The sequence below is a fragment of the Salmo trutta genome, chromosome 24 (assembly GCF_901001165.1).
Source record: "Salmo trutta chromosome 24, fSalTru1.1, whole genome shotgun sequence".
Taxonomy (NCBI): domain Eukaryota; kingdom Metazoa; phylum Chordata; class Actinopteri; order Salmoniformes; family Salmonidae; genus Salmo; species Salmo trutta.
In genome coordinates, this window is record NC_042980.1 from 46,971,721 (window position 1) to 46,999,119 (window position 27,399).

Below are 27,399 nucleotides of genomic sequence, written 5' to 3' on the forward strand. Positions count from 1 at the left end.
GAAATTAATGACGTTTTTGGAGTGTTTTTGGATAAACGTCAAAAATAAGGTCTGTGGTAAACACAGGTTACGGAGATCTTATACATTTTGTTCTATGAAATAATCAGCTAACATCACTTATTGTTAATTTTGATGTATATATATATATATATATATATATATAAAAAATGATGTATATATATATATATATATATAAAAAATGCAGATAAAGCTCTTAAAGGCTTCATAGTTCATAAAAACGTCATGTTAACTGACTGATATTATCTCATAGAACAAAACGTATAAAATCTCCTAAACCTGTGTGAATCTCAGACCTTCATCCCCAACCCGTATTCTTCCCCCCCATAGGGACTGAACTAACACTTCTATAGCAGAGTTCAAACCCCAGGAGAGGTTGGTGGCACCTTGAGGACACCGGGACCAGAGGAATGGTATCATATACATGGATTCCAAGGCCATCATTGAGAGACATCCTCCCCTCAGCAGCCTCCTGTGCCAGAAGGGCAACATCGAGAGACTTCCAGGAACACTTGCCAAACAGACCAGGCCCGGGTTTGACAAATCAACGAGAGAAGTTAAACATTTTCTCTTGGTTCTTATTAAATGTTATTACTCCAAACTCTTGAGAAAGTTACAAACGGACACGTTTTTAAAAAATGTCGTCCGCCTACAGAGGGACAATATCGGTCCACTAATACAGGACTAGTAAAGACCCAATGCACTACTTTTATGAAGATAAAATAATATATATATATTTTTCAGATTTGTCAGGCACTCTTACTTCCCGCGGCTTTACACTTTCTGAAAATGGCTAGTTTCTAGATAATGATTAAATGTTGATTTTCCTGTCCTGAAGGAAACAATCCACCACATTTGCCTGAATTACAGAACCGTATATTGTAAAAAGAAGGGACCCAGCCCAGCGAACTAACGCGCGATTCCCGACACTTTCAAAACTCTGCTAGCTTCTCTGGTGTCTAGCTGTTCCAAGGTTTTCTATCATCCCTGGTCTTTAGGGGTTTAGGATGGAATTTCAAGGTGGGTAAATATTCCTATATATTTTTCTCTCTCTCAGTCTAGCAAACTAAACAGATGTAGAAACATTGCTAGTTAGTTATAAGCTAACTAGCTAGCTAACGACGTTAGCATTGTCACATGAGTTAGCCAACTAGTTCGTTTTCTGTACCGTTAACGTTAGTGGCTTAGAGTACAATGTTTACTTTGAGCTTCGCTGTGAACTTTATTACAAGCTAACTAACGTTAGTTTAACATTCGTAGGATGTCAACAAAAGCAATCGCTGGTTGCCAAAGTTAGCTAGTGAAGCGAACCAACTAACGTTAGCTAGCTAACACGTTTGGCATGGTGACCGGTCAGTTAGCTAAATTAGCTAGCTAGCTATTGTTGGAATGTTTATAGCTAGCTGGTAAAGTCAGCTACTAAGGTTACCAGTTAGTAACTTTGATGATTAGCTAAAAGCAGAGTTTTAAAATCAGCAGCTGATCTATTTTGCCCAACAGTGTGGAGAAAGGCAAGGCTATAGACTAAGTAACTAGTTAGTTAATAACAAAAAGAGCCATAGCTAGGTACCTGTATGCTAACAACTAGCTAGCTTACTTATTCATTAACTTGCCTAACTAACGTTATCTGCCATCTGTTCCTAGGCACGGAACCAATGACTCTGGGTTCCCCGACATCACCCAAGCCCGGACCGGGTGCCCAGTTTCTCCCCGGGTTTTTGATGGGGGATCTGCCAGCACCTATCACACCCCAGCCTCGGTCATTTGGAGTCATGGATATGAGATCACCACTTCAAACAGGTGAGTGATAGTTTACTTTTGGGGGTAAATTTGTCTGTCATTCATTAAAACCAATAACTATCTAGCTGACTTTTCTAATCTGTCATATCTAATTACCTAACTTGGTTTAAAACAACTGCTTTCTGGTTACTATCTGATCTGTTACTTTCTGTGTTGTAATATGGCAAAGGCAGTCTCTCCTCTCAGCAATATTTCCAATTGATTCCAGACTGTTTCTCTAACTCTCTCTCTCTGTTAGGTGGCTCTCCCCCTCAACCTGTGGTTCCGACACCCAAAGACAAGAGTGGGGCCCCTCCAGTCAGGAGTATCTATGATGACCTCTCCTGTCCTGCTGTCGGGATGTCCCCTATGGGTGCACATAAACAGGTAGGTGTTAACAGAGTAGGTTTCATCCCTCTACTGACCTGGGCATGAACCCAGGACCTTATGTACAACAACACTTTACACTCACAGAGCAATGTTATAATAGCCTGGACACTGATCAGGATAGTGAGCAGGAAAGCTGTGGACTCACTGGTCTGGTAACCCTTCCTTTCGACTTTGAAGCGGGCGCATTGATTGGTTCTCTGACTTTTTTTCCATGGGGGATTGAGGCCTCTTGGTTGTAAGATCAAGGGGGTGGCACTCAGGTGCTGTGTGTTTGTTTTTGAGTGAGTGACACAGAGGAGAACCAATAGTACTGCTCCCTTCCTTTTCGATCCCATCAAAGAGTCTCTTCAGTTCCTCTGGAGTTGCCCCCCCCCCCCCCCCCCCCCCCCCCCATCCAGACTCTTCAGCTCCTCTGGAGTCATCCCCCAACTCCCCAGACTCTTCAGTTCCTCTGGAGTCATCCCCCAACTCCCCAGACTCTTCAGTCCCTTTGGAGTCATCCCCCAACTCCCCAGTCTCTTCAGTTCCTCTGGAGTCATCCCCCAACTCCCCAGACTCTTCAGTCCCTTTGGAGTCATCCCCCAACTCCCCAGTCTCTTCAGTTCCTCTGGAGTCACCCCCAACTCCCCAGTCTCTTCAGTTCCTCTGGAGTCATCCCCCAACTCCCCAGACTCTTCAGTCCCTTTGGAGTCATCCCCCAAGTCCCCCGATTCTTCAGTCCCTCTGGTGTCTGTCGCTTTAGCCAGGGAAGTGTTCTAACCAATCGCTAGTGATTCTACACCTGCTACATTAGCATCTCACCAGAAGCGTTTGATTTTGAGTATCTGCATCAAGAGGACATGTAATAATCTGGATGTTATCTTCTCTCAGCCCTTCTCAATGATGCACACCCCACTGTCTGGCTATATGGCAGTTACACCAGGAACAGGTGAGATCTTTTTTTCTTCTTCTTCAAACTTTGTTGTACCAACTGGTCTTTAGATTTACTAAGAGAGGGAATTCATAGGTATGTCCTAATGTCGTCTTCTGTTCAGCGTCCAGTCTATTTAGTCCTGCTACCATCGGGCAGCAGGCGAAGTCAACAATGTCTCCAGCACAAGTAGACCCTTTCTTCACTCAGGGAGATGCACTGTCTTCTGAAGACCATCTAGATGATACTTGGATCACTGTATTTGGGTAAGTTTCTAGTGTTATACCCCCTAATATTTATTCTTTTTTTTTTATTTCACCTTTATTTAACCAGGTAGGCAAGTTGAGAACAAGTTGTAATTTACAATTGCGACCTGGCCAAGATGAAGCAAAGCAGTTCGACAACATACAACAACACAGAGTTACACCCGGAGTAAAACAAAACATACAGTCAATAATACAATAGAAAAATAAGTCTATATACAATGTGAGCAAATGAGGTGAGATAAGGGAGGTAAAGGCAAAAAAGGCCATGGTGGTGAAGTAAATACAATATAGCAAGTAAAACACTGGAATGGTAGATTTGCAGTGGAAGAAAGTGCAAAGTAGAAAGTAGAAATAATGGGGTGCAAAGGAGCAAAATAAATAAATAAATACGGTAGGGGAAGAGGTAGTTGTTTGGGCTAAATTATAGATGGGCTATGTACAGGTGCAGTGATCTATGAGCTGCTCTATAATATATAGATATAATATCTACAGGTAGCTGCCAAAAAAAAGGTGTCTTAAAGAGCCAACGTACCGATCCTGCATGTGTTTCTTTGCTCATTAAGAAACATGAGATTTCAGTCTTGGGGGTTGTGGTTCAATGTTGTAGTTACTGATGTTTGTCCACCAAGAGACACCATAGGAACAAAGCCAGGATTACTTCCTCAAAAATAATCAGAATCTAAGATAAGGCTGCACTGATGGGCAGGTCTGTCTCACTGTCTAGTATTCTGCAGTAGGATTGGATAGCATACAATCGTGTAGCTGTGTACCACGTGTTGGTGAAGCAGCAGGGTAGCCTAGTGGTTAGAGCGTTGGGTTAGTAACTGAAAGGTTGCAAGTTCGAATCCCCGAGCTGACAAGGTACAAATCTGTCGTTCTGGGCGTGGATGTCGATTAAGGCAGCCCCCCGCACCTCTCTGATTCAGAGGGGTTGGGTTAAATGCGGAAGACACATTTCAGTTGAAGGCATTCAGTTGTACAACTGACTAGGTATCCCCCTTTCCCATTGAATAAAATGATCCTATTTATACTTGGTAGTCAATTTGGACAATGGAATACATTTTTCTGGCTATTATCAATGCCACATAGAAATCAGGCTATCAGAAGTTGTTTATTGCCTTCAATTGAGCTTTAGTAGGACGTTGGGCACCACGAGCTAGAACAACTTCAATGAACCTTGGTATAGATTCTGTCTGGAACTCTATTGGAGGGATGCGACACCATTCTTCCACGACAAATTCCAACGTTTGGTGTTTTGTTGATGGTGGTGGAAAACAATTGTCTCAAGCGCCGCTCCACAATCTCCCGTAAAGTGTTCAATTGGGTTGAGATCTGGTGTCTGAGACGGCCATGACATATGGTTTACATCGTTTTTCATATCTCATCAAACCATTCAGTGACCACTCGTGCCCTGTGGATGGCGGCATTGTCATCCTATGGGAGCATAGCTATGATATCGAAAATAATGGCCTGCCCAGCATTTTATACATCATCCCAAGCATGTATAATTAACTCAGAAACCACACCTGTGTGGAAATCCCTCCTTTCAATATACTTTGTGTCCCTCATTCACTCGTGTTTCCTTTATTTGGGCAGTTTGCCTGTACCTTTTTAACTGTTGAAATAACAGGTGCGTTCTTTTTAGCTCACCTAGTTTCCCAGATGGCCGGAGTTTTCACTGTAGGACCAATCAAATGTCTCCAATGTGCAAACTCCGCTCACTTGCTGCCCTGGGTGACCTTAAACAGATGCACCGAATGTGTCTGATCTCTAGATGACAATGCTGCACCCCTTGTAATGGATATTTATTGTTGAGGTGAAAAAATGAACAGTTTCATTGAATGAATAATACTCTTTGTTAAACAGGTTCCCTCCTGCCTCTGCATCTTATATTCTGTTGCAGTTCGCCCAGTATGGAAACATAATGAAACACGTGGTAAGAATATTTGCATTCTTTGAAAAGGATATTTTAAGTTTGTGTGTGTGTGTGTGTTCTGTTACACCATTCTGTTGTCTTGTTGTACTAGATGTCCAACACTGGTAACTGGATGCACATTCAATATCAGTCTAGACTCCAAGCAAGAAAAGCTCTAAGTAAAGATGGGAAGATTTTTGGCGAAGCTATAATGATTGGTGTTAAATCATGCATTGATAAGGTAAGTCACTCCTGGGTCAATTTTTTAAAATTAGGAACACTCATTAGTGATAATATAATTTTAAAGTCAAAACATTTTTAGAAATGGATGGGATGTCTTTTACCACTATGTAAACAACATATCTAATCATTAATTCAGATTTGTGTGTGTCTCAGAATGTGATGGAGAGCTCAGACCGAGGCTCTACCACCTCTGGCTCAGTATTTACTCCTCCTGTCAGAAATGGAACCCCCAGCCACCATGTCTCTACACCTCGCTCCTCAATGAGGCCCCTCAGTGCAGCCTACAAGGCCTCCAGCAGTGACTACCAGGTAGGATCAGGGGGTTTCGTCATTAAATACTTTGCCAAACCAACAGAAGTTGTAAGGCCATCAAAAAGACGAGGACCAAGGCACTCTTCATCATCTAATTAAAATGCAGTTATTGTCACGGCATGTACAAGGAACAAACATTTTAAAAACTCTGTGTTTCGAACGCATTGCCCTGGTCAGGGAGTACAATAATGCATGTATTTTTAACAAACCATGTTCCAATCAACTCTGATTGGAGAGGGAGTGGTCACGTGGTCATGTTCCAATCAACTCTGATTGGAGAGGGAGTGGTCACGTGGTCATTGGTGGACACGACATAGTAAACAATAGGCAGTATACATTCTAAAAAGGTGAAATGGATATATTAACCTCGATTAGGAGGGAGACAAAATGGAGACAGCAGGAGAGTCATACATGAAATAAGTATGCTAGGAAACCAGGGCCACAGTAGATGCACCGCTAGAGGGCCATATGTCCGCTAGAGGGCCATATGTCCGCTAGAGGGCCATATGTCCGCTAGAGGGCCATATGTCCGCTAGAGGGCCATATGTCCGCTAGAGGGCCATATGTCCGCTAGAGGGCAGCAAAGCGACGGCTCTGGATAAAAAGATTCCCAAACCTCAATGCGTACAATGCACACTACATGATTTATAATAGTTAAAAGTAGTGTAGTGTGCCTTTTTTAATTTAACAATACATTTCAGACCTAATGCCATTGAGTGATCACTGTTTCTATGGGCATGGACCGACGTGGAATTCACCAACCATGTTCAACGTTTGATTTCAGGTGGTGGCAGACGAACATACCCCGAGGAAAGACGACAGTTTGGTTTCTAAAGCGATGGAGTACATGTTCGGCTGGTGAGACGGTCTCCTCCGATTTGGCCGAGCGCTTTTTATATTGTGAAAACTGAATAAACCGACAGCAGCCTTCTGTCATCGCCGTGTTATGGAGTCAAGTGGAGGTGTGTCCTAAATGGTACCCTATTACCCCAATTGACCCAGGTCAAAAGTAGTGCACTATGTAGGGAATAGGGTACACTACATGGGGAATAGGGTACCATTTGGGAATCATCCAGTGTGTTAGTGATTTGGGGGAACCGAGCCAATGTGGATTTCCTCAACCCTGCGACGACTATCCATTATGTGGTGATTTGAGTGGATGGGATTTTGACCAGCCGAATACTGGATATTGTATGTTAACATTGAATTAAGTGTTTTTTTTTTTTTGTTGTTGTGCAGATCTCACATTGCTGACCTGACAAACGCAAACCTACATGTTTTCTTTAGTTACAAAAGTCTTATTTGCTAATTCTCCTCTTGAGGCTCTTTCATATGAGTTGATGTCGAATGAATCACACGTAATCAAGACATGGTTATTTCCCCAAATGTTCCTATTTCCAATGTAGTGTACTACTTTTGACCAGTGTCCGTAAGGGCCTGTAGGGAATAGGGGTGCCATTTTGGATGCTCACACGGCCTGTCTACAGTATCTTAAACTAAGTGCTGTTTTGACAGTTGGAAGTCAAGGTTGCACATCAGTATCCTCTGTTTGAGTGAGATCGTGTAGGTTTCTTTTTTCTGAGTGGTTCATTAGTAAACAACGGTAAATATAACAGGATCAGAGTTAAGAATTGTGATTTATAAGAAATGCCTTTTTGTGTGCTGTCAAACATTTAGTGTTTTTTTTTTTTTTTTTTTAAAGATGATCTCACAAAACTGTCGGTGTACCAAATGTCTTATATCCATTTAAAATTATTTGTCTGTTTCGGCTGTCTACTGTTTCGTCTGTCTCCTGTGTCACCTGTCTCCTATGTCTCCTATGTCACCTGTCTCTGCTCTCTACTGTGTCTGCTGTTTTTACTGTCTCTGTCACTTACTTACTATTTTTGTCAAATAAATGTCACATAATTTGAATACCAGTTGGGTGTTTGGTAGTTTTTATATGCCACGATGAACTATATAGTGTTTACTTTTACCATGAAGACTTCTGACTCCGTTCCAGTGTTAGTCTGTCTGTAAAACACTCATGACATTTATAGTTAGTATTCCAGCCAGAGCAGTAAGGAGGAGTGCTTTATATTAGAGACACCGTCTGGTGCCTTTTCTAAAGTAGTGTGTTTTATAGGGAATAGGGGTTCCTCTTGTGGCGTGACCATAATATGCAGGTTTAAAGCCTCCACTTGTTTAGGGTGTAAGCCCTGCGTCTGTATTTGCAGGTTTAAAGCCTCCACTTGTTTAGGGTGTAAGCCCTGCGTCTGTATTTGCAGGTTTAAAGCCTCCACTTGTTTAGGGTGTATGCCCTGCGTCTGTATTTGAAGGTTATGCAGGTGAGTCTAGAGGCCGCGTTTGTGTGAGTCTCCCTGCTTCAGTCTGAGATGTGTTGGAACAAGTGGCGCTGACGTACGGTTGAAGGTGACACTGATCTGTTGTTCTCCCTTCATCCCTCATTTCATATCTGCCTCTCTCCTTCCCTCCCTCCCTCTTGAGACTTTCACCTGCTTCCCTCTCTCCCCCCCCCCCCCTCATCCCTCTCCCTCACTACCTCTGAGGTTGATTGAGAGAGACAGGTCCAGTCCAGGTGAGATGTTTTAGGGATGCAGGGTACCTTGAGGGGGATGATGTAGCGAGAATTCATCCTGATCAGCTCTCATCTTTTTTTATTCTGTCCTTCCCTCCTGGGGGCTGATGGTAGACTAGATGACATACAACCTTGAAATCCGTGTTTTCACCTCAACACATGATTGTCCAGTAAAACATTACTTGAAGCCTGCAGGTATGTACTATGATGCATAATCTAGACTGCATGTTCTGTTGGCTGACACATGGATGTAAATAGACAGGTCAACCAACACCAAGAACATGTAAACTCAGCAAAAAATAATAATAAACGTCCTCACTGCTAACTGTTTATTTTCAGCTAACTTTAACGTGTGTAAATATTTGTATGAACATAACAAGATTCAACAACTGAGACAAACTGAACAAGTTCCACAGACATGTGACTAACAGAAATTTACTATTGTGTCCCTGAACAAAGGGGGGGTCAAAATCAAAAATAAGTCCGTATCTGGTGTGGCCACCAGCTGCATTAAGTACTCAGTGCATCTCCTCCTTATGGACTGCACCAGATTTGCCAGATCTTGCTGTGAGATGTTACCCCACTCCTCCACCCGGGCACCTGCAAGTTCCCGGACATTTCTGGGGGGAATGGCCATAGCCCTCACTCTTCGATCCAACAGGTCCCAGACGTGCTCAATGGGATTGAGACATGACATTCCTGTCTTGCAGGAAATCACTCACAGAACGAGCAGTATGGCTGGTGGCATTGTCATGCTGGAGGGTCATGTCAGGATGAGCCTGCAGGAAGGTTACCACATGAGGGAGGAGGATGTCTTCCCTGTAACGCACAGCGTTGAGATTGCCTGCAATGACAACAAGCTCAGTCCGATGTGACACACCGCCCCAGACCATGACGGACCCTCCACCTCCAAATCGATCCCGCTCCAGAGTACAGGTCTCGGTGTAACGCTCATTCCTTCGACGATAAACGCCGACCATCACCCCTGGTGAGACAAAACCACGACTCGTAAGTGAAGAGCACTTTTTGCCAGTCCAGTCTGGTCCAGCGACGGTGGGTTTGTGCCCATAGGCGACGTTGTTGCCGGTGATGTCTGGTGAGGACCTGCCTTACAACAGGCCTACAAGCCCTCAGTCCAGCCTCTCTCAGCCTATTGCGGACAGTCTGAGCACTGATGGAGGGATTGTGCTTTCCTGGTGTAACTCGGGCAGATGTTGTTGCCATCCTGTATCTGTCCCGCAGGTGTGATGTTCGGAAGTACCGATCCTGTGCAGGTGTTGTTACACGTGGTCTGCCACTGCGAGGACAATCAGCTGTCGGTCCTGTCTCCCTGTAGCGCTGTCTTAGGCGTCTCACAGTACAGACATTGCAATTTATTGCCCTGGCCACATCTGCAGTCCTCATGCCTCCTTGCAGCATACCTGAGGCACGTTCACGCAGATGAACAGGGACCCTGGGCATCTTTCTTTTGGTGTTTTTCAGAGTCAGTAGAAAGGCCTCTTTAGTGTCCCAAGTTTTCATAACTGTGACCTTTAATTGCCTACCGTCTGTAAGCTGTTAGTGTCTTAACGACCGTTCCACAGGTGCATGTTCATTAATGGTTCATTGAACAAGCATGGGAAACACTTTAAACCCTTTTACAATGAAGATAATTCGTAAAAATCCCAATATCTTTTAAGGACAGGGTCCTGAAAAGGGGACGTTTCTTTTTTTCTTTTTGCTGAGTTTATAAGATGCTCGGTACCCCAACATCAACATGACCAATCCATGTTGGAAAATTCAAGTGTCCACTAGATGGCAGTATTGCCTTTACTGAGCTGTACCCCGCCCCCCACCCCTCCAGACATAGTTGAACACGATGTCATCTTTAAGTGTCCACTAGATGGCAGTATCTCCATCAGTGAGCATGTGGTCTGTAGTTGGAGCAGTATCTCCATCACTGAGCATGTGGTCTGTAGTTGGATCAATTGCCTCTTCCACCTACTGTGTTACAATACAACTCAACGGGGTAAATTTGTACCTGATGTGGATATGGCCTGTTTTATTTGTTTGTGCACCCTCACTGTAAAGAGACATTGGATTTATGATGTACCTAGGTTCCAAGACTTCTGTGAGAATGAATAAATTCATATCCGTCTATATTGCATCCCAGATGTATTATCAAGTCTTGGCATGCCTGCCCTAACTGTCATATGGCCAATCACAGAGGAGGGCTTTTCCTATGTTATATTTCTTTTAAATAGCTGAAGTCAAGAATGCTACCTTTCAAATAAATGAGTGTTAAATTACTAATCATTTAGCTTGCATAATTACTCCTCAAGTCTATCTATAGTCAAACCCACTGCCAAATCTGTCTTAACTCTCAAAGTCTCCCAATACATTTCCAAAAGGGGGAAATTAAAGCAACTCGCTTTTGACACGATGACTCTGCAGTTCAGTTGAATGTGTTTCCAAGATGTTCTTATTTAAATAAAAAAAAACAACAGGAACAAATCACACATTTTCTCCCCTGGTATAACTTTATACAAAGAGAAGGGCGGTAAGATATAGGATATTCATTCTACGCTGATAAAGCCTACAATGTGTCACCGAAAGCAAAATTACACACAGCGTGTACACACGGCATGTACATGAAGAGAAGACAAAACAAGCGAGGTATAATTTTAGCATCGTGACCCAGCAGGGACATCAAAATGCCAGTGTCTGCCGTCCATCTCCTTCCACATGGGACCTAATTGACAGTAAGTGTGCTTTTGGGGGGGGATATATGAGCTCTAATACAAAACAGGCAGGATGCAAGGCCTTGTTAGGCTAGGACTAATCTTATATGAGAGTGATTACAATTAAATTAAAGGAAGTTTACTCCTGCAGTAAACATTAGGCCCATATTATGCCGTCTACTACTTTACGGATGTAATGGCATCTGGAAATACATTAATTCAGTGAGGATGAACACTATCGATTGATTGGGGGAATCTGAAGCGAAAACACGACACACACACACAGTGTCGTCAACAACAGAACTCTCAGAGGAAATGCCTCAGCAGCCTGAACTCTGTAATGAGGAAAAGTGAATTAAAGTCTGCCAGAGAGAGAGCTGAAGTACCGTTCCTACACTGCAATGAAATTATCCTTTTATTTAGCACACAATGGAATAAGGTATTGGAGAGGGACGATCAATAGTAATACCTCCCGATCATAATCGTCAAGATTTACTTCTCTGTTGAAATGATTCTCATCAATTCCCTAAAGAGACACACACACACACACACACACACACACACACACACACACACGCCTGTGAAAGATCAATACAACTACGGAGATGTGGTTTCTTAGCCTAATTCATTCAGCTCTCATATTGCGTGTTGGCCTGCCGTGCCGTGAGGATCATATATATTACAGAGAATCTTCATTTCTAGTGAATAAAATAGATGATCAAGGTAAGGGTTAGAGCAGTTGTCAGGGTAGAGTTACTATAGAGTTACTATACTAGCTGAAGGTTAGGTTAGAGCAGTAGTCAGGGTAGAGTTACTATAGAGTTACTATACTAGCTGAAGATTAGGGTTAGAGCAGTAGTCAGGGTAGAGTTACTATACTAGCTGAAGGTTAGGGTTAGAACAGTAGTCAGGGTAGAGTTACTATACTAGCTGAAGGTTAGGGTTAAAGCAGTAGTCAGGGTAGAGTTACTATACTAGCTGAAGGTTAGGGTTAGAGCAGTAGTCAGGGTAGAGTTACTATACTAGCTGAAGGTAAGGGTTAGAGCAGTAGTCAGGGTAGAGTTACTATACTAGCTGAAGGTAAGGGTTAGAGCAGTAGTCAGGGTAGAGTTACTATACTAGCTGAAGGTAAGGGTTAGAGCAGTAGTCAGGGTAGAGTTACTATACTAGCTGAAGGTTAGGGTTAGAGCAGTAGTCAGGGTAGAGTTACTATACTAGCTGAAGGTTAGGGTTAGAACAGTAGTCAGGGTAGAGTTACTATACTAGCTGAAGGTAAGGGTTAGAACAGTAGTCAGGGTAGAGTTACTATACTAGCTGAAGGTAAGGGTTAGAGCAGTAGTCAGGGTAGAGTTACTATAGAGTTACTATACTAGCTGAAGGTAAGGGTTAGAACAGTAGTCAGGGTAGAGTTACTATAGAGTTACTATACTAGCTGAAGGTAAGGGTTAGAACAGTAGTCAGGGTAGAGTTACTATACTAGCTGAAGGTAAGGGTTAGAACAGTAGTCAGGGTAGAGTTACTATACTAGCTGAAGGTAAGGGTTAGAGCAGTAGTCAGGGTAGAGTTACTATACTAGCTGAAGGTTAGGGTTAGAACAGTAGTCAGGGTAGAGTTACTATACTAGCTGAAGGTAAGGGTTAGAGCAGTAGTCAGGGTAGAGTTACTATAGAGTTACTATACTAGCTGAAGGTAAGGGTTAGAACAGTAGTCAGGGTAGAGTTACTATAGAGTTACTATTCTAGCTGAAGGTAAGGGTTAGAACAGTAGTCAGGGTAGAGTTACTATACTAGCTGAAGGTAAGGGTTAGAACAGTAGTCAGGGTAGAGTTACTATACTAGCTGAAGGTTAGGGTTAGAGCAGTAGTCAGGGTAGAGTTATTATACTAGCTGAAGGTTAGGGTTAGAACAGTAGTCAGGGTAGAGTTACTATACTAGCTGAAGGTTAGGGTTAGAGCAGTAGTCAGGGTAGAGTTACTATAGAGTTACTATACTAGCTGAAGGTATGGGTTAGAGCAGTAGTCAGGGTAGAGTTACTATAGAGTTACTATACTAGCTGAAGATTAGGGTTAGAGCAGTAGTCAGGGTAGAGTTACTATACTAGCTGAAGGTAAGGGTTAGAGCAGTAGTCAGGGTAGAGTTACTATACTAGCTGAAGGTTAGGGTTAGAACAGTAGTCAGGGTAGAGTTACTATAGAGTTACTATACTAGCTGAAGGTTAGGGTTAGAACAGTAGTCAGGGTAGAGTTACTATACTAGCTGAAGGTTAGGGTTAGAGCAGTAGTCAGGGTAGAGTTACTATAGAGTTACTATACTAGCTGAAGGTTAGGGTTAGAGCAGTAGTCAGGGTAGAGTTACTATACTAGCTGAAGGTAAGGGTTAGAGCAGTAGTCAGGGTAGAGTTACTATACTAGCTGAAGGTAAGGGTTAGAACAGTAGTCAGGGTAGAGTTACTATACTAGCTGAAGGTTAGGGTTAAAGCAGTAGTCAGGGTAGAGTTACTATACTAGCTGAAGGTTAGGGTTAGAACAGTAGTCAGGGTAGAGTTACTATAGAGTTACTATACTAGCTGAAGGTAAGGGTTAGAGCAGTAGTCAGGGTAGAGTTACTATACTAGCTGAAGGTTAGGGTTAGAGCAGTAGTCAGGGTAGAGTTACTATAGAGTTACTATACTAGCTGAAGGTAAGGGTTAGAGCAGTAGTCAGGGTAGAGTTACTATACTAGCTGAAGGTAAGGGTTAGAGCAGTAGTCAGGGTAGAGTTACTATACTAGCTGAAGGTAAGGGTTAGAACAGTAGTCAGGGTAGAGTTACTATAGAGTTACTATACTAGCTGAAGGTAAGGGTTAGAGCAGTAGTCAGGGTAGAGTTACTATAGAGTTACTATACTAGCTGAAGGTAAGGGTTAAAGCAGTAGTCAGGGTAGAGTTACTATACTAGCTGAAGGTTAGGGTTAGAGCAGTAGTCAGGGTAGAGTTACTATACTAGCTGAAGGTTAGGGTTAGAATATTCTTTATGGTAGAATTACTATACTAGTCCTGCTTCAATTGGTTCTCGTTTGAGCTGGAAGGAAGGGGGGAGTTGAGCTGAGTGCCTGGCTGTGAATTGATTATATGTGTAGAGGTGCTTTCACAGATGGAGGCTAGCGATAATAAAGAATCCCTCTTTATTTTCCCCAGATCTGTGTCTGAGTTTGTGTCTGATTGTGTTTGTGTGTCTGAGTGTGTGTGTGTGTGTGTGGGTGGGTGGAGGGAAAAAGCAGTCCCTTGCTGAAAACAAGGAGGGAGGGAGTCAGTGAAGGCAGGAGTGAGGGATGGAAGGTGGGTGACATATCAGAGTGTGTGATTCAATACCTCGCTGCTCTCTGAGTGATGGGAAGTGACACCGTTAAGAAAGAGAGAGAGGAGAGAGACATGTAGGAGGCCCACACAGCAGGAGAGCTCTAGCAACCAGGCACACAAGTGGTGCCACACAGCCACTGACCTGAGTTCATCAGCACACCACAGGGCTATTGGTGACTGCTAGTGAACTGGAGCCTGAGAGAGGTAGCAGATTATGTTCAGGTGGACAGGGCCCAGAGAGAGGTAGCAGATTATGTTCAGGTGGACAGGGCCCAGAGAGGTAGCAGACAGGGGCGAAAATCTGATATCAACTTTGGAGGGGACAATTACATTACATTTTCTCAAGAGCAATTCCTGAGGGGGACACCAAAAGTAGTGCTGTAACACATAGCCTACATTGTAATATGGTAAATGTATATTGAGGAACCAAAGAAATAAGGTGTTTGCCGTACTCCTAACTACCGGTACCCAAAACTACACAACTAATCACAACAGCAATACCATTGCCTTTAACAAATCTTAGTTCAGTCACCAGTTTAAGTTGAGAGTGGGGGTATCCATGGCATTTTCCAATTATGTTCCTATTTTACAAGTAAAACAAATTGAGAACCTTTCATAATGTTGCCAAACAAAGACTCAACAAACTTACCTGAGACTCTCTGTCTCTGCCAGTCTGTCCCTGCATATCTGTCCCCAACTCTGCTGTCTGTGTGCCATCTGTTGCCTGCTCTGCCTAATGACATCATTGTGAAACATTTCCATTAGAATTTCATTTCTTTCTTATGAACATTTTATCAACTAGTCTTTGAGATATTAGGCTACTAGGGTTCTTACTTTGCGTTTTGGTGAACTGAAAAATACTCTGATGTCCGTCTTTTATTTTTCTGCCATTTTTCTACCTGGCTGGCTGGCTGGCTGGCTGGCTGGCTGGCTGGCTGGCTGGCTGGCTGGCTGGCTGGCTGGCTGGCTGGCTACACACACACACACACACTGTGTGTAGGTTATTTACAGTAGGAGATGGGCTTCTATCATCTTATCTTTTATCATTCTATTTGGGCTTCGATCTAAAAGGTAGCTAGCAAATGTGAAATGGATTAAAATGACAAGAGTTGACAGCTGTATGAGTTCACCATTTACACAACATATGCTGCAACCTTTTGTAATTTTAATAGTTTGTTTCATATTGGCTGGCTTCCAACAATAGCTGAATTTGCAAAGCTAGCGAGCACCAATTCCGTTTCTGTGGTGTTTGCTATAATCTTTGCTACCCGGGTTAAATAAAGGTGAAATAAAATAAATAAATAAAAGTTCCCTTGCGACAATTTAGCTTTTGCAACGAGACCATTAAATATATTTAAGACAATGGTAGAAGAGAGTGTAGTTCTGTTCAGTTTGGACTTCAGTTTATCGCTAACCTTATCACAGGGACTTTGAAGCACTAACTTACATCATCTGCATGCTGATCTTGGAATAAATTAATGATAGCAAAGATTCCATCTTTGACGATGCCACATAAATGGAATAGGTACTAGCTAGCTTAATAGTTAATATTTGCGCTCTAGCTCTGCATATTCAGCTAGTGTGTGTGCGCGATTGACTGGATTAACCTCACGTCAGTTACTTCATTGAGTGCCTTTCAGACAGTGGATACGACCCCTCTGTTACCTTGCCAACTAAGGAACTGGCAGTGGATCAAACCATTGTGAGGCAAAGGGTGGGGGGGGTCGCAATCTTTTGAAACTTAAAAACGCGCTATTAACCTCTCTAGGGTAGGTGGCACCAAATCATCCCACCTACGTAACAGCCAGTGGAATCCTGTGGCGCGTTATTCAAATACCTTAGAAATGCTATTACTTCAATTTCTCAAACATATGACTATTTTACACCATTTAAAAGACAAGACTCTCGTTAATCTAACCACACTGTCCGATTTCAAAAAGGCTTTACAACGAAAGCAAAACATTAGATTATGTCAGCAGAGTACCCAGCCAGAAATAATCAGACACCCATTTTTCAAGCTAGCATATAATGTCACATAAACCCAAACCACAGCTAAATGCAGCACTAACCTTTGATGATCTTCATCAGATGACACTTCTAGGACATTATGTTATACAATACATGCATGTTTTGTTCAATCAAGTTCATATTTATATCAAAAACCAGCTTTTTACATTAGCATGTGACGTTCAGAACTAGCATACCCCCCGCAAACTTCCGGTGAATTTACTAAATTACTCACGATAAACGTTCACAAAAAACACAACAATTATTTTAAGAATTATAGATACAGAACTCCTCTATGCACTCGCTATGTCCGATTTTAAAATAGGTTTTCGGTGAAGGCACATTTTGCAATATTCTAAGTAGATAGCCCGGCATCACAGGGCTAGCTATTTACACACCCACCAAGTTTAGCCCTCACCAAAGTCAGATTTACTATAAGAAAAATGTTATTACCTTTGCTGTTCTTCGTCAGAATGCACTCCCAGGACTTCTACTTCAATAACAAATGTTGGTTTGGTCCCAAATAATCCATAGTTATATCCAAATAGCGGCGTTTTGTTCGTGCATTCAAGACACTATCCGAAAGGGTAAATAAGGGTTACGCGCCCGACGCGTTTCGTGACAAAAAAATTCTAAATATTCCATTACCGTACTTCGAAGCATGTCAACCGCTGTTTAAAATCAATTTTTTTGCCATTTTTCTCGTAAAAAAGTGATAATATTCCGACCGGGAAAGCGTGTTTACGTTCAGAGAGAAAATAAAAACATGGGATCCCCTCGTGCACGAGCCTCAGTCTGATGGTCCTCTGATAGACCACTTATCCAAGGCGCTAAAGTTTTTCAGCCAGCGGCTGGAATTACATCATTCAGCTTTTTCCCGGGTTCTGAGAGCCTATGGGAGCCGTAGGAAGTGTCACGTTACAGCAAAGATCCTAAATTTTCAATAAACAGAGCCAAGAAGCCCAAGAAATGGTCAGAGAGGGTACTTCCTGTTTGGAATCTTCTCAGGTTTTTGCCTGCCATATGAGTTCTGTTATACTCACAGACACCATTCAAACAGTTTTAGAAACTTTAGGGTATTTTCTATCCAAAGCCAATAATTATATGCATATTCTAGTTTCTGGGCAGTAGTAATAACCAGATTAAATCGGGTACGTTTTTTATCCGGCCGTGTAAATACTGCCCCCTAGCCCTAACAGGTTAAGTGTCTATAATCAGCACAATTGCTTTCATTGCGTATTATTAATATTATTTAAATTACATAGTTATGTTTCAGTGATATATTGGGGGGGGTCGTGTCCCCCCCTTTCCCCCCGGGATTTCCGCCCCTGGTAGCAGATTATGTTCAGGTAGACTGGGCCCTGAGTGAGGTAGCAGATTATGTTCAGGTATAACTGCCAAAGGGGGCGGTGTTGCAATCTACTGCAGATATATCCTACAGAGTTCTGTCCGACTATCCAGGTCTGTACCAAAACAATTCGAGCTTCTACTTCTAAAAATGAACCTTTCCAGAAACAAGTCTCTCACCGTTGCCGCTTGCTATAGACCTCCCTCTGCCCCCAGCTGTGCCCTGGACACCATATGTGAATTGATTGTCCCCATCTATCTTGTGAGCTCGTGCTGCTAGGTGAGCTAAACTGGGACATGCTTATTAATACCCCGGCCATCCTACAATCTAAGGTTGATGCCCTCAATCTCACGCAAATGATCAATGAACCTACCAGGTACAACCCCAAATCCGTAAACACGGGGACCCTCATAGATATCATCCTAACTAACCTGCCCTCTAAATACCCCTCTGCTGTCTTCAACCAGGATCTCAGCAATCACTGCCTCATTGCCTGCATCCATAATGGGTCTGCGGTCAAACGACCACCCCTCATCACTGTCAAACGCTCCCTAAAACACTTCAGCACACAGGCCTTTCTAATCGACCTGGGACGCGGTAACCTGGAATGACATTGACCTCATCCCGTCAGTAGAGGATGCCTGGTTATTCTTTAAAAGTGCCTTCCTCACCATCTTAAATAAGCATGCACCATTCAAAAAAATGTAGAACCAGGAACAGATATAGCCCTTGGTTCACTCCAGACCTGTCTGCCCTTGACCAGCACAAAAACATCCTGTGACGTACTGCATTAGCATTGAACAGCCCCCGCGATATGCAACTTTTTAGGGAAGTTAGGAACCAATATACACAGGCAGTTAGGAAAGCAAAGGCTGGCTTTTTCAAACAGAAATTTGCATCCTGTAGTACAAACTCAAAAAAGATCTGGGACACTGTAAAGTCCATGGAGAATAAGAGCACCTCCTCCCAGCTGCCCACTGCACTGAGGATAGGAAACACTTTCACTACCGATAAATCCACAATAATTAAGAAATTCAATAAGCATTTTTGTACGGCTGGCCATGCTTTCCACCTGGCTACCCCTACCCCGGTCAACAGCCCTGCACTCCCCACAGCAACTCGCCCAAACCTCCCCCACTTCTCCTTCACCCAAATACAGATAGCTGATGTTCTGAAAGAGCTGCAAAATCTGGACCCATACAAATCAGCCGGGCTAGACAATCTGGACCCTCTCTTTCTAAAATGATCTGTCGAAATTTTTGCAACCCCTATTACTAGCCTCTTCAACCTCACTTTCGTATCGTCTGAGATTCCCATAGATTGGAAAGCTGCCGCGGTCATCCCCCTCTTCAAAGGGGGAGACACTCTAGACCCAAACTGTTATAGACCTATATCTATTCTACCCTGCCTTTCTAAGGTCTTTGAAAGCCAAGTTAACAAACAGATCACTGACAATTTCGAATCTCACCGTACCTTCTCCGCTATGCAATCTGGTTTCAGAGCTGGTCATGGGTGCACCTCAGCAACGCTCAAGGTCCTAAACGATATCATAACCTCCATCGACAAGAGACATTACTGTGCAGCCGTATTCATCGACCTGGCTAAGACTTTCGACTCTGTCAATCACAACATTCTTATTGGCAGACTCAACAGCCTTGGTTTCTCAAATGATTGCCTCGCTTGGTTCACCAACTACTTCTCCGATAGAGTTCAGTATGTCAAATCGGAGGGCCTGTTGTCCGGACCTCTGGCAGTCTCTATGGGGGTGCCACAGGGTTCAATTCTCAGGCCGACTCTCTTCTCTGTATACATCAATGATGTCGCTCCCACTGCTGGTGATTCTCTGATCCACCTCTACGCAGACGACACCATTCTGTATGCCTCTGGCCCTTCTTTGGACACTGTGTTAACTAACCTCCAGATTAACTTCAATGCCATACATCTCTCCTTCTGTGGCCTCCAACTGCTCTTAAATACAAGTAAAACTAAATGCATGCTCTTCAACCAATCACTGCCCGCACCTGCCCGCCCGTCCAGCATCACTACTCTGGACGGTTCTGACTTAGAATATGTGGAGAACTACAAATACCTAGGAGTCTGGTTAGACTGTAAACTCTCCTTCCAGACTCACATCAAACATCTCCAATCCAGAATGATATCTAGAATTGGCTTCCTATTTCTCAACAAAGCATCCTTCACTCATGCTGCCAAACATACCCTCGTAAAACTGACCATCCTACCGATCCTCGACTTCGGCGATGTCATTTACAAAATAGCCTCCAACACTCTACTCAACATATTGGATGCAGTCTATCACAGTGCCATCCGTTTTGTCACCAAAGCCCCATATACTACCCACCACTGCAACCTGTATGCTCTCGTTGGCTCGCTTCATACTCGTAGCCAAACCCACTGGCTCCAGGTCATCTAAAAGTCTCTGCTAGGTGAAGCCCCGCCTTATCTCAGCTCACTGGTCACCATAGCAGCACCCACCTGTAGCACGCGCTCCAGCAGGTATATCTCACTGGTCACCCCCAAAGCCAATTCTTCCTTTGGCCGCCTCTCCTTCCAGTTCTCTGCTGCCAATGACTGGAACGAACTGCAAAAATCTCTGAAGCTGGAGACTCTTACCTACCTCACTAGCTTTAAGCACCAGCTGTCAGAGCAGCTCACAGATTACTGCACCTGTACATAGCTCATCTGTAAATAGCCCATCCAATCTACCTCATCCCCATACGGTATTTATTTATTTATTTATTTATTTATTTATCTTGCTCCTTTGCACCCTAGTATCTCTACTTACAGATTATGTTCAGGTGGACAGGGCCCAGAGAAAGGTAGCAGATTATGTTCAGGTGGACAGGGCCCAGAGAGAGGTAGCAGATTATGTTCAGGTGGACAGGGCCCAGAGAGAAAGAGGTAGCAGATTATGTTCAGGTGGACAGGGCCCAGAGAAAAAGAGTGAAAGTGCCCATTGCCCTTTATGGTTGTGAGGTCTGACGTTCGCTCACAAACCAAAAATTCACAAAAATGGGACAAACACCAAAGTGAGGCTTCATGCAGAATTCTGCAAAAATATTCTCCGTGTACAATGTAAAACACCAAATAATGTATGCAGAGAATAATTAAGCCCATACCCGCTAATGATCGAAATCCAGAAAAGAGCCGTTATATTCTACCACCTAAAAGGAAGCGATTCCCAAACCTTCCATAACAAAGCCATCACCTACAGAGAGATGAACCTGGAGAAGAGTCCCCTAAACAAGCTGGTCCTGGGGCTCTGTTCACAAACACAAACAGACCCCACAGAGCCCCAGGACAGCAACACAATTAAACCCAACCACATCATGAGAAAACAAAAAGATAATTACTTGACACATTGGAAAGAATTTTGAATTTAGAAAAAAACCCAGAGAAAACTAGAATGCTGTTTGGCCCTTAACAGAGAGTACACAGTGACAGAATACCTGACCACAGTGACTGACCCAAGCTTAAGAAAAGCTTTGACTATGTACAGACTATAATGGCACAAGGTGAGACCCAGATGCAGATGGTTTGAGTCTGATATTTATTAGTATCCAAGGGGTAGGTAAGAGAATGGTTGTGGACAGGCAAAAGATCATAACACGGTCAGAGTCCAGGAGGTACAGAGTGACAGGCAGGCTTGAGGTCAGGGCATTATGGTCAGGCGGGTTCAGAGTCAAGACAGACAAGGGTCAAAACCGGGAGGACTAGCAAAAAAAAACAGCGAGAAGGAAAAAGCAGGCGCACGGAGTAACACGCTGGTTGACTTGGCAACAGACAAACAGAAAACACAGGTATAAATACCCAGGGGATAAATGGGGAAGATGGGTGACACCTGGAGGGGGTGGAGACAAGCACAATGGACAGGTGAAACAGATCAGGGTGTGACATAAACAGAGAGTTCACAGTGGCAGAATACCTGACCACTGTGTCTGACACAACATGAAGGAAATCTTTGACTATGTACAGACTCAGTGAGCATAGCCTTGCTTTTGAGAAAGGTCGCCGTAGGCAGACATGGCTCTCGAGAAGACAGGCTATTTGCACACTGCCCACAAAATGAGTTGGAAACTGAGCTGCACTTCCTAACCTCCTGCAAAATGTATGACCATAGAGACACACATTTCCCTCAGATTACACAGATCCACAAAGAATTTGAAAACAAATCCAATTTTGAAAAACTCCCATATCTATTGGGTGAAATACCAGTGTGCAATCACACCAGCAAGATTTGTGACCTGTTGCCACAAGAACACAGCAACCAGTGAAGAATACAGCCAATATTTATGTTTATGTATGTTCCCTTTTGTACTTAACTATTTGCACATCATTACGACACTGTATATAGACATACAGTTGAAGTCGGAAGTTTACATGCACTTAGGTTGGAGTCATTAAAACTTGTTTTTCAACCACTCCACGAATTTCTTGTTAACAAACTATAGTTTTGGCAAGTCGGTTAGGACATCTACTTTGTGTATGACACAAGTCATCTTTCCAACAATTGTTTACAGACAGATTATTTCACTTATAATTCCCTATATCACAATTCCAGTGGGTCAGAAGTTCACATATACTAAGTTGACTGTGCCTTTAAACAGCGTGGAGGCACTGAGTTTGAAGGTAGGCCTTGAAAGACATCCACAGGTACACCTCCAATTGACTAAAATTATGTCAATTAGCCCATCAGAAGCTTCTAAAGCCAAGATATCATTTTCTGGAATTTTTCTTACATCAGCTGATGTCACACAGTGCTGTACAGAAACCCAGCCTAACCCCAAACAGCAAGCAGTGTAGATGTAGAAGCACGGTGGCTAGAAAAAATTCCTCAGAAAGGCCAGAACCTAGGAAGAAACCTAGAGATGAACCAGGTTATGAGGGGTGGCCAGTCCTCTTCTGGCTTTGCCGGGTGGAGATTATAACAGAACATGGCCAAGATGTTCAAATGTTCATAGATGACCAGCAGGGTCAAATAATAATAATCATGGTGGTTGTAGAGGGTGCAACAGGTCAGCACGTCAGGAGTAAATGTCAGTTGGCTTTTCATAGCCGATCATTCATTCAGAGTATGTCTACCGCTCCTGCTGTCTCTTGAGAGTTGAAAACAGCAGGTCTGGGACAGGTAGGGTAGGGTTTCGTAGCCGCAGGCAGAACAGTTGAAAGTGGAGCAGCAGCACGACCAGGTGGACAGCAAGGAGTCATCAGGCCAGGTAGTCCTGAGCCATGGTCCTAGGGCTCAGGTCCTCTGAGAGAGAGAAAGAAAGAGAGAATTAGAGAGAGCATACTTAAATTCACAGGACAGGACAGGACCCGGACAGGGCCAAACAGGAAGGATATAACCCCACCCACTTTGCCAAAGCACAGCCCCCACACCACTAGAGGGATATCTCCAACCACCAACTTACCATCCTGAGACAAGGCCGAGTATAGCCCACGAAGACCTCCCCCACGGCACAACCCAAGGGGGGTGCCAATCCTGACAGGAAGATCACGTCGGTGACTCAACCCACTCAAGTGACGCACCCCTCCTAGGGACGGCATGAAAGAGCACCAATAAGCCAGTGACTCAGCCCCTGTAATAGGGTTAGAGGCAGAGAATCCCAGTGGAGAGAGGGGAACTGGCCAGGCAGAGACAGCAAGGGCGGTTCATTGCTCCAGTGCCTTTCCGTTCACCTTCACTCTCCTGGGCCAGACTACATGCAATCATAGGACCTACTGAAGATATGAGTCTTCAATAAAGACTTAAAGTTTGAGACTGAGTCTGTGTCTCTCACATGGATAGGCAGACCATTCCATAAAAATGGAGCTCTATAGGAGAAAGCTCTGCCTCCCGTGTGGCTCAGTTGGTAGAGCATGGTGTTTGCAATGCCAGGGTTGTGGGTTCGATTCCCACGGGGGACAAGTACGGAAAACAAATGTATGAAATGTATGCATTCACTACTGTAAGTTGCTCTGGATAAGAGCGTCTGCTAAATGACTAAAATGTAAATGTTTGCTTAGAAATTCTAGGGACAATAAGGAGGCTTGTGACTGTAGCGTACGTGTAGGTATGTACGGCAGGACCAAATCGGAAAGATAGGTAGGAGCAAGCCCATGTAATGCTTTGTAGGTTAGCAGTAAAACCTTGAAATCAGCCCTTGCCTAAATAGGAAGCCAGTGTAGAGAGGCTAGCACTGGAGTAATATGATACATTTTTTTGGTTCTAGTCAAGATTCTAGCAAGTTTATTTAGCGCTTTATCCAGGTAGCCAGAAAGTAGAGCATTGCAATAGTCTAACCTAGAAGTGAAAAAAAGACATGGATACCTTTTTTCTGCATCATTTTTCTACAGAAAGTTTCAGATTTTTGTAATGTTATGTAGATGGGAAAAAGCTTTCCTTGAAACAGTCTTGATATGTTCGTCAAAAGAGAGATCAGCGTACAGAGTAACGCCGAGGTTCTTCACAGTTTTATTTGAGATGACTGTACAACCATCAAGATGAATTGCCAGATTCAACAGAAGATATTTGTTTCTTGGGACCTAGAACAAGCATCTCTGTTTTGTCCAAGTGTAAAAGTAGAAAATTTGCAGCCTTCCACTTCCTTATGTCTAAACACAGGCTTCTAGCGAGGGCAATTTTGGGGCTTCACCATGTTTCATTGAAATGTATAGCTGTGTGTCATCCGCATAGCAGTGAAATTTAACATTATGTTTTCGAATGACATCCCCAAGAGGTAAAATATATAGTGAAAACAATAGTGGTCCTAAAACGGAACCTTGAGGAACACCGAAATGTACAGTTGATTTGTCAGAGGACAAACCATTCAGAGACAAACTGATATCTTTCCAATAGATAAGATCTAAACCAGGCCAGAACTTGTCCGTGTAGACCAATTTGGGTTTCCAATCTCTCCAAAAGAATGTGGTGATCGATGGTATCAAAAGCAGCACTAAGATCTAGGAGCACGAGGACAGATGCAGATCCTCGGTCTGACGCCATTAAAAGGTAATTTACCACCTTCACAAGTGCAGTCTCAGTGCTATGATGGGGTCTAAAACCAGACTGAAGTCTTTTGTATATATTTTTTGTCTTCAGGAAGGCAGTGACTAGCTGCGCAACAGCTTTTTGAATTTTTTTGAGAGGAATGGAAGATTTGATATAGGTCGATAATTTTTTATAATTTCTGGGTCAAAATTCGGCTTTTTCAAGAGAGGCTTTATTTCTGCCACTTTTAGTGAGTTTGGTACACATCCGGTAGATAGAGAGCCGTTTATTATGTTCAACATAGGAGGGCCAAGCACAGGAAGCAGCTCTTTCAGTAGTTTAGTTGGAATAGGGTCCAGTATGCAGCTTGAAGGTTTAGAGGCCATGATTATTTTCATCATTGTGTCAAGCGATATAGTACTAAAACACTTGAGTGTCTCCCTTGATCCTAGGTCCTGGCAGAGTTGTGCAGACTCAGGACAACTGAGCTTTGGAGGAATACGCAGATTTAAAGAGGAGTCCGTAATTGGCTTTCTAATGATCATGATCTTTTCCTCAAAAGAAGTTCATGAATTTATCACTGCTGAAGTGAAATCCATCCTCTCTTGGGGAATGCTGCTTTTTAGTTAGCTTTGCGACAGTATCAAAAGTACATTTTGGATTGTTCTTATTTTCCTCAATTAAGTTGGAAAAATAGGATGATCGAGCAGCAGTGAGGGCTCTTCGATACTGCACTGTACTGTCTTTCCAAGCCAGTCAGAAAACTTCCAGTTTGGTGTAGCGCCATTTCCGTTCCACTTTTCTGGAAGCTTGCTTCAGAGCTCGGGTATTTTCTGTATACCAGGGAGCTAGTTTCTTATGACAAATGTTTTTTGTTTTTAGGGGTGCGACTGCATCTAGGGTATTGTGCAAGGTTAAATTGAGTTCCTCAGTTAGGTGGTTAACTGATTTTTGTACTCTGACGTCCTTGGGTAGGTGGAGGGAGTCTGGAAGGGCATCTAGGAATCTTTGGGTTATCCGAGAATTTATAGCACGACTTTTGATGATCCTTGGTTGGGGTCTGAGCAGATTATTTGTTGCGATTGCAAACGTAATAAAAATCGTGGTCCGATAGTCCAGGATTATGAGGAAAAACATTAAGATCCACAACATTTATTCCACGGGACAAAACTTGGTCCAGAGTATGACTGTGGCAGTGAGTAGGTCCAGAGACATGTTGGACAAAACCCACTGAGTCGAGGATGGCTCCGAAAGCCTTTTGGAGTGGGTCTGTGGACTTTTCCATGTGAATATTGAAGTCACCAAAATGTTGAATATTATCTGCCATGATATTACGTTCTCCCCTCGGGTGTAGCTGGTCTGAGGAGAAGACGTAAATGCCTGGGCCTAAACACACCAGGTAATACAGATGAAAGGGGAAGAAATGTGTGGTGTAATGAGCAAAAATTACCAGACCACAACCAGAACTCAATGTTAACCCTCAGGGGATGTTTAGTAAAGTAATTAAATAAACAATATAAAAAACACCCATAAAGAATCAGTAAGAAAACAAAAACTAACAACCACAACCAGGAAAGGTAAGAGAAGGGAATGTTTGGGATCGGGGTCCAAGTAATGAAAATAAACAAAAAGGTCCCTCCTCTTCTACACACCTAATCCTTCCTAACACACTCTAAGCCCAAACCCACTGTCCTACCTGGTTCCAAGAAAATACAAGTGTGACACCCGCCCGGCTAACCTAGTGTATAAAACAATGGGTTATCTACGTGGGAATGTACACCCATGGGCAGATCTACCTTTTCCCTTCTCCAGGACCTAGGTAGGGTGGAGTACATCAGGAGGACAGGCTGAAACACAAACAAAGATAAATTAAAACAACAAATCATCAACTAGCCAAAAAAACAAGTGTCCCCTCTCTCTCCCCCTCTCTCCTCTCTTTTCACACGACAAACAGATATCCTCTCTTCAATCAGCTACAGCCACGCCCACCATCGTCAGCCGCAACTAGGTACACCTGTAATGCCTAGGACACAAACACACTAACATGGGAAAATGGGGAGCAAGAAAAACGTAACACGTAACACATGACTACAAGGTCCGATAGGAATTCAGGGAACTCTGTGAGAAACGCTGTATACGGCCCAGGAGGCCTGTTAACAGTAGCTATAAAAAGTGATTGAATAGGCTGCATAGGTTTCATGACTAGAAGCTCAAAAGACAAAAACATATATATTTTTTTTATAAATTGAAATCTGCTATTGTAAATGTTAGCAACACCTCCGCGGGATGCGCGGGGGATATGGTCACTAGTGTAACCAGGGGGTGAGGCCTCATTTAACACAGTAAATTCATCAGGCTTAAGCCATGTTTCAGTCAGGCCAATCACATCAAGATTATGATCAGTGATTAGTTAATTGACTATAACTGCCTTGTAAGTGAGGGATCTAACATTAAGTAGCCCTATTTTGAGATGTGAGTTATCACAATATCTTTCAATAATGGCAGGAATGGAGGAGGTCTTTGTTCCAGTGAGATTGCTAAGGCGAACACCGCCATGTTTAGTTTTGCCCAACCTAGATCGAGGCACAGA

At 43.2% G+C, this 27,399-nt stretch overlaps 1 protein-coding gene across 2 annotated transcripts; it reads left to right on the forward strand.

Annotated features, from left to right (window-relative positions):
* Positions 1 to 390: 390 nt before the first annotated feature.
* Positions 391 to 7,752, forward strand: LOC115161422 (nucleoporin NUP35). Of its 2 annotated transcripts, none has more exons than XM_029712395.1 (9): positions 391 to 575; positions 1,663 to 1,818; positions 2,057 to 2,184; positions 3,058 to 3,115; positions 3,222 to 3,363; positions 5,230 to 5,299; positions 5,391 to 5,519; positions 5,675 to 5,830; positions 6,618 to 7,752. In XM_029712395.1, exons 1-9 carry the CDS (start codon positions 443 to 445, stop codon positions 6,693 to 6,695), a joined length of 1,050 nt encoding a protein of 349 aa, XP_029568255.1. In that variant the 5' UTR covers positions 391 to 442; the 3' UTR covers positions 6,696 to 7,752. The 2 variants fall into 2 exon arrangements, with proteins under 2 accessions (XP_029568255.1, XP_029568256.1); XM_029712396.1 differs by lacking the exon at positions 391 to 575 and adding an exon at positions 599 to 1,038.
* Positions 7,753 to 27,399: the final 19,647 nt, after the last annotated feature.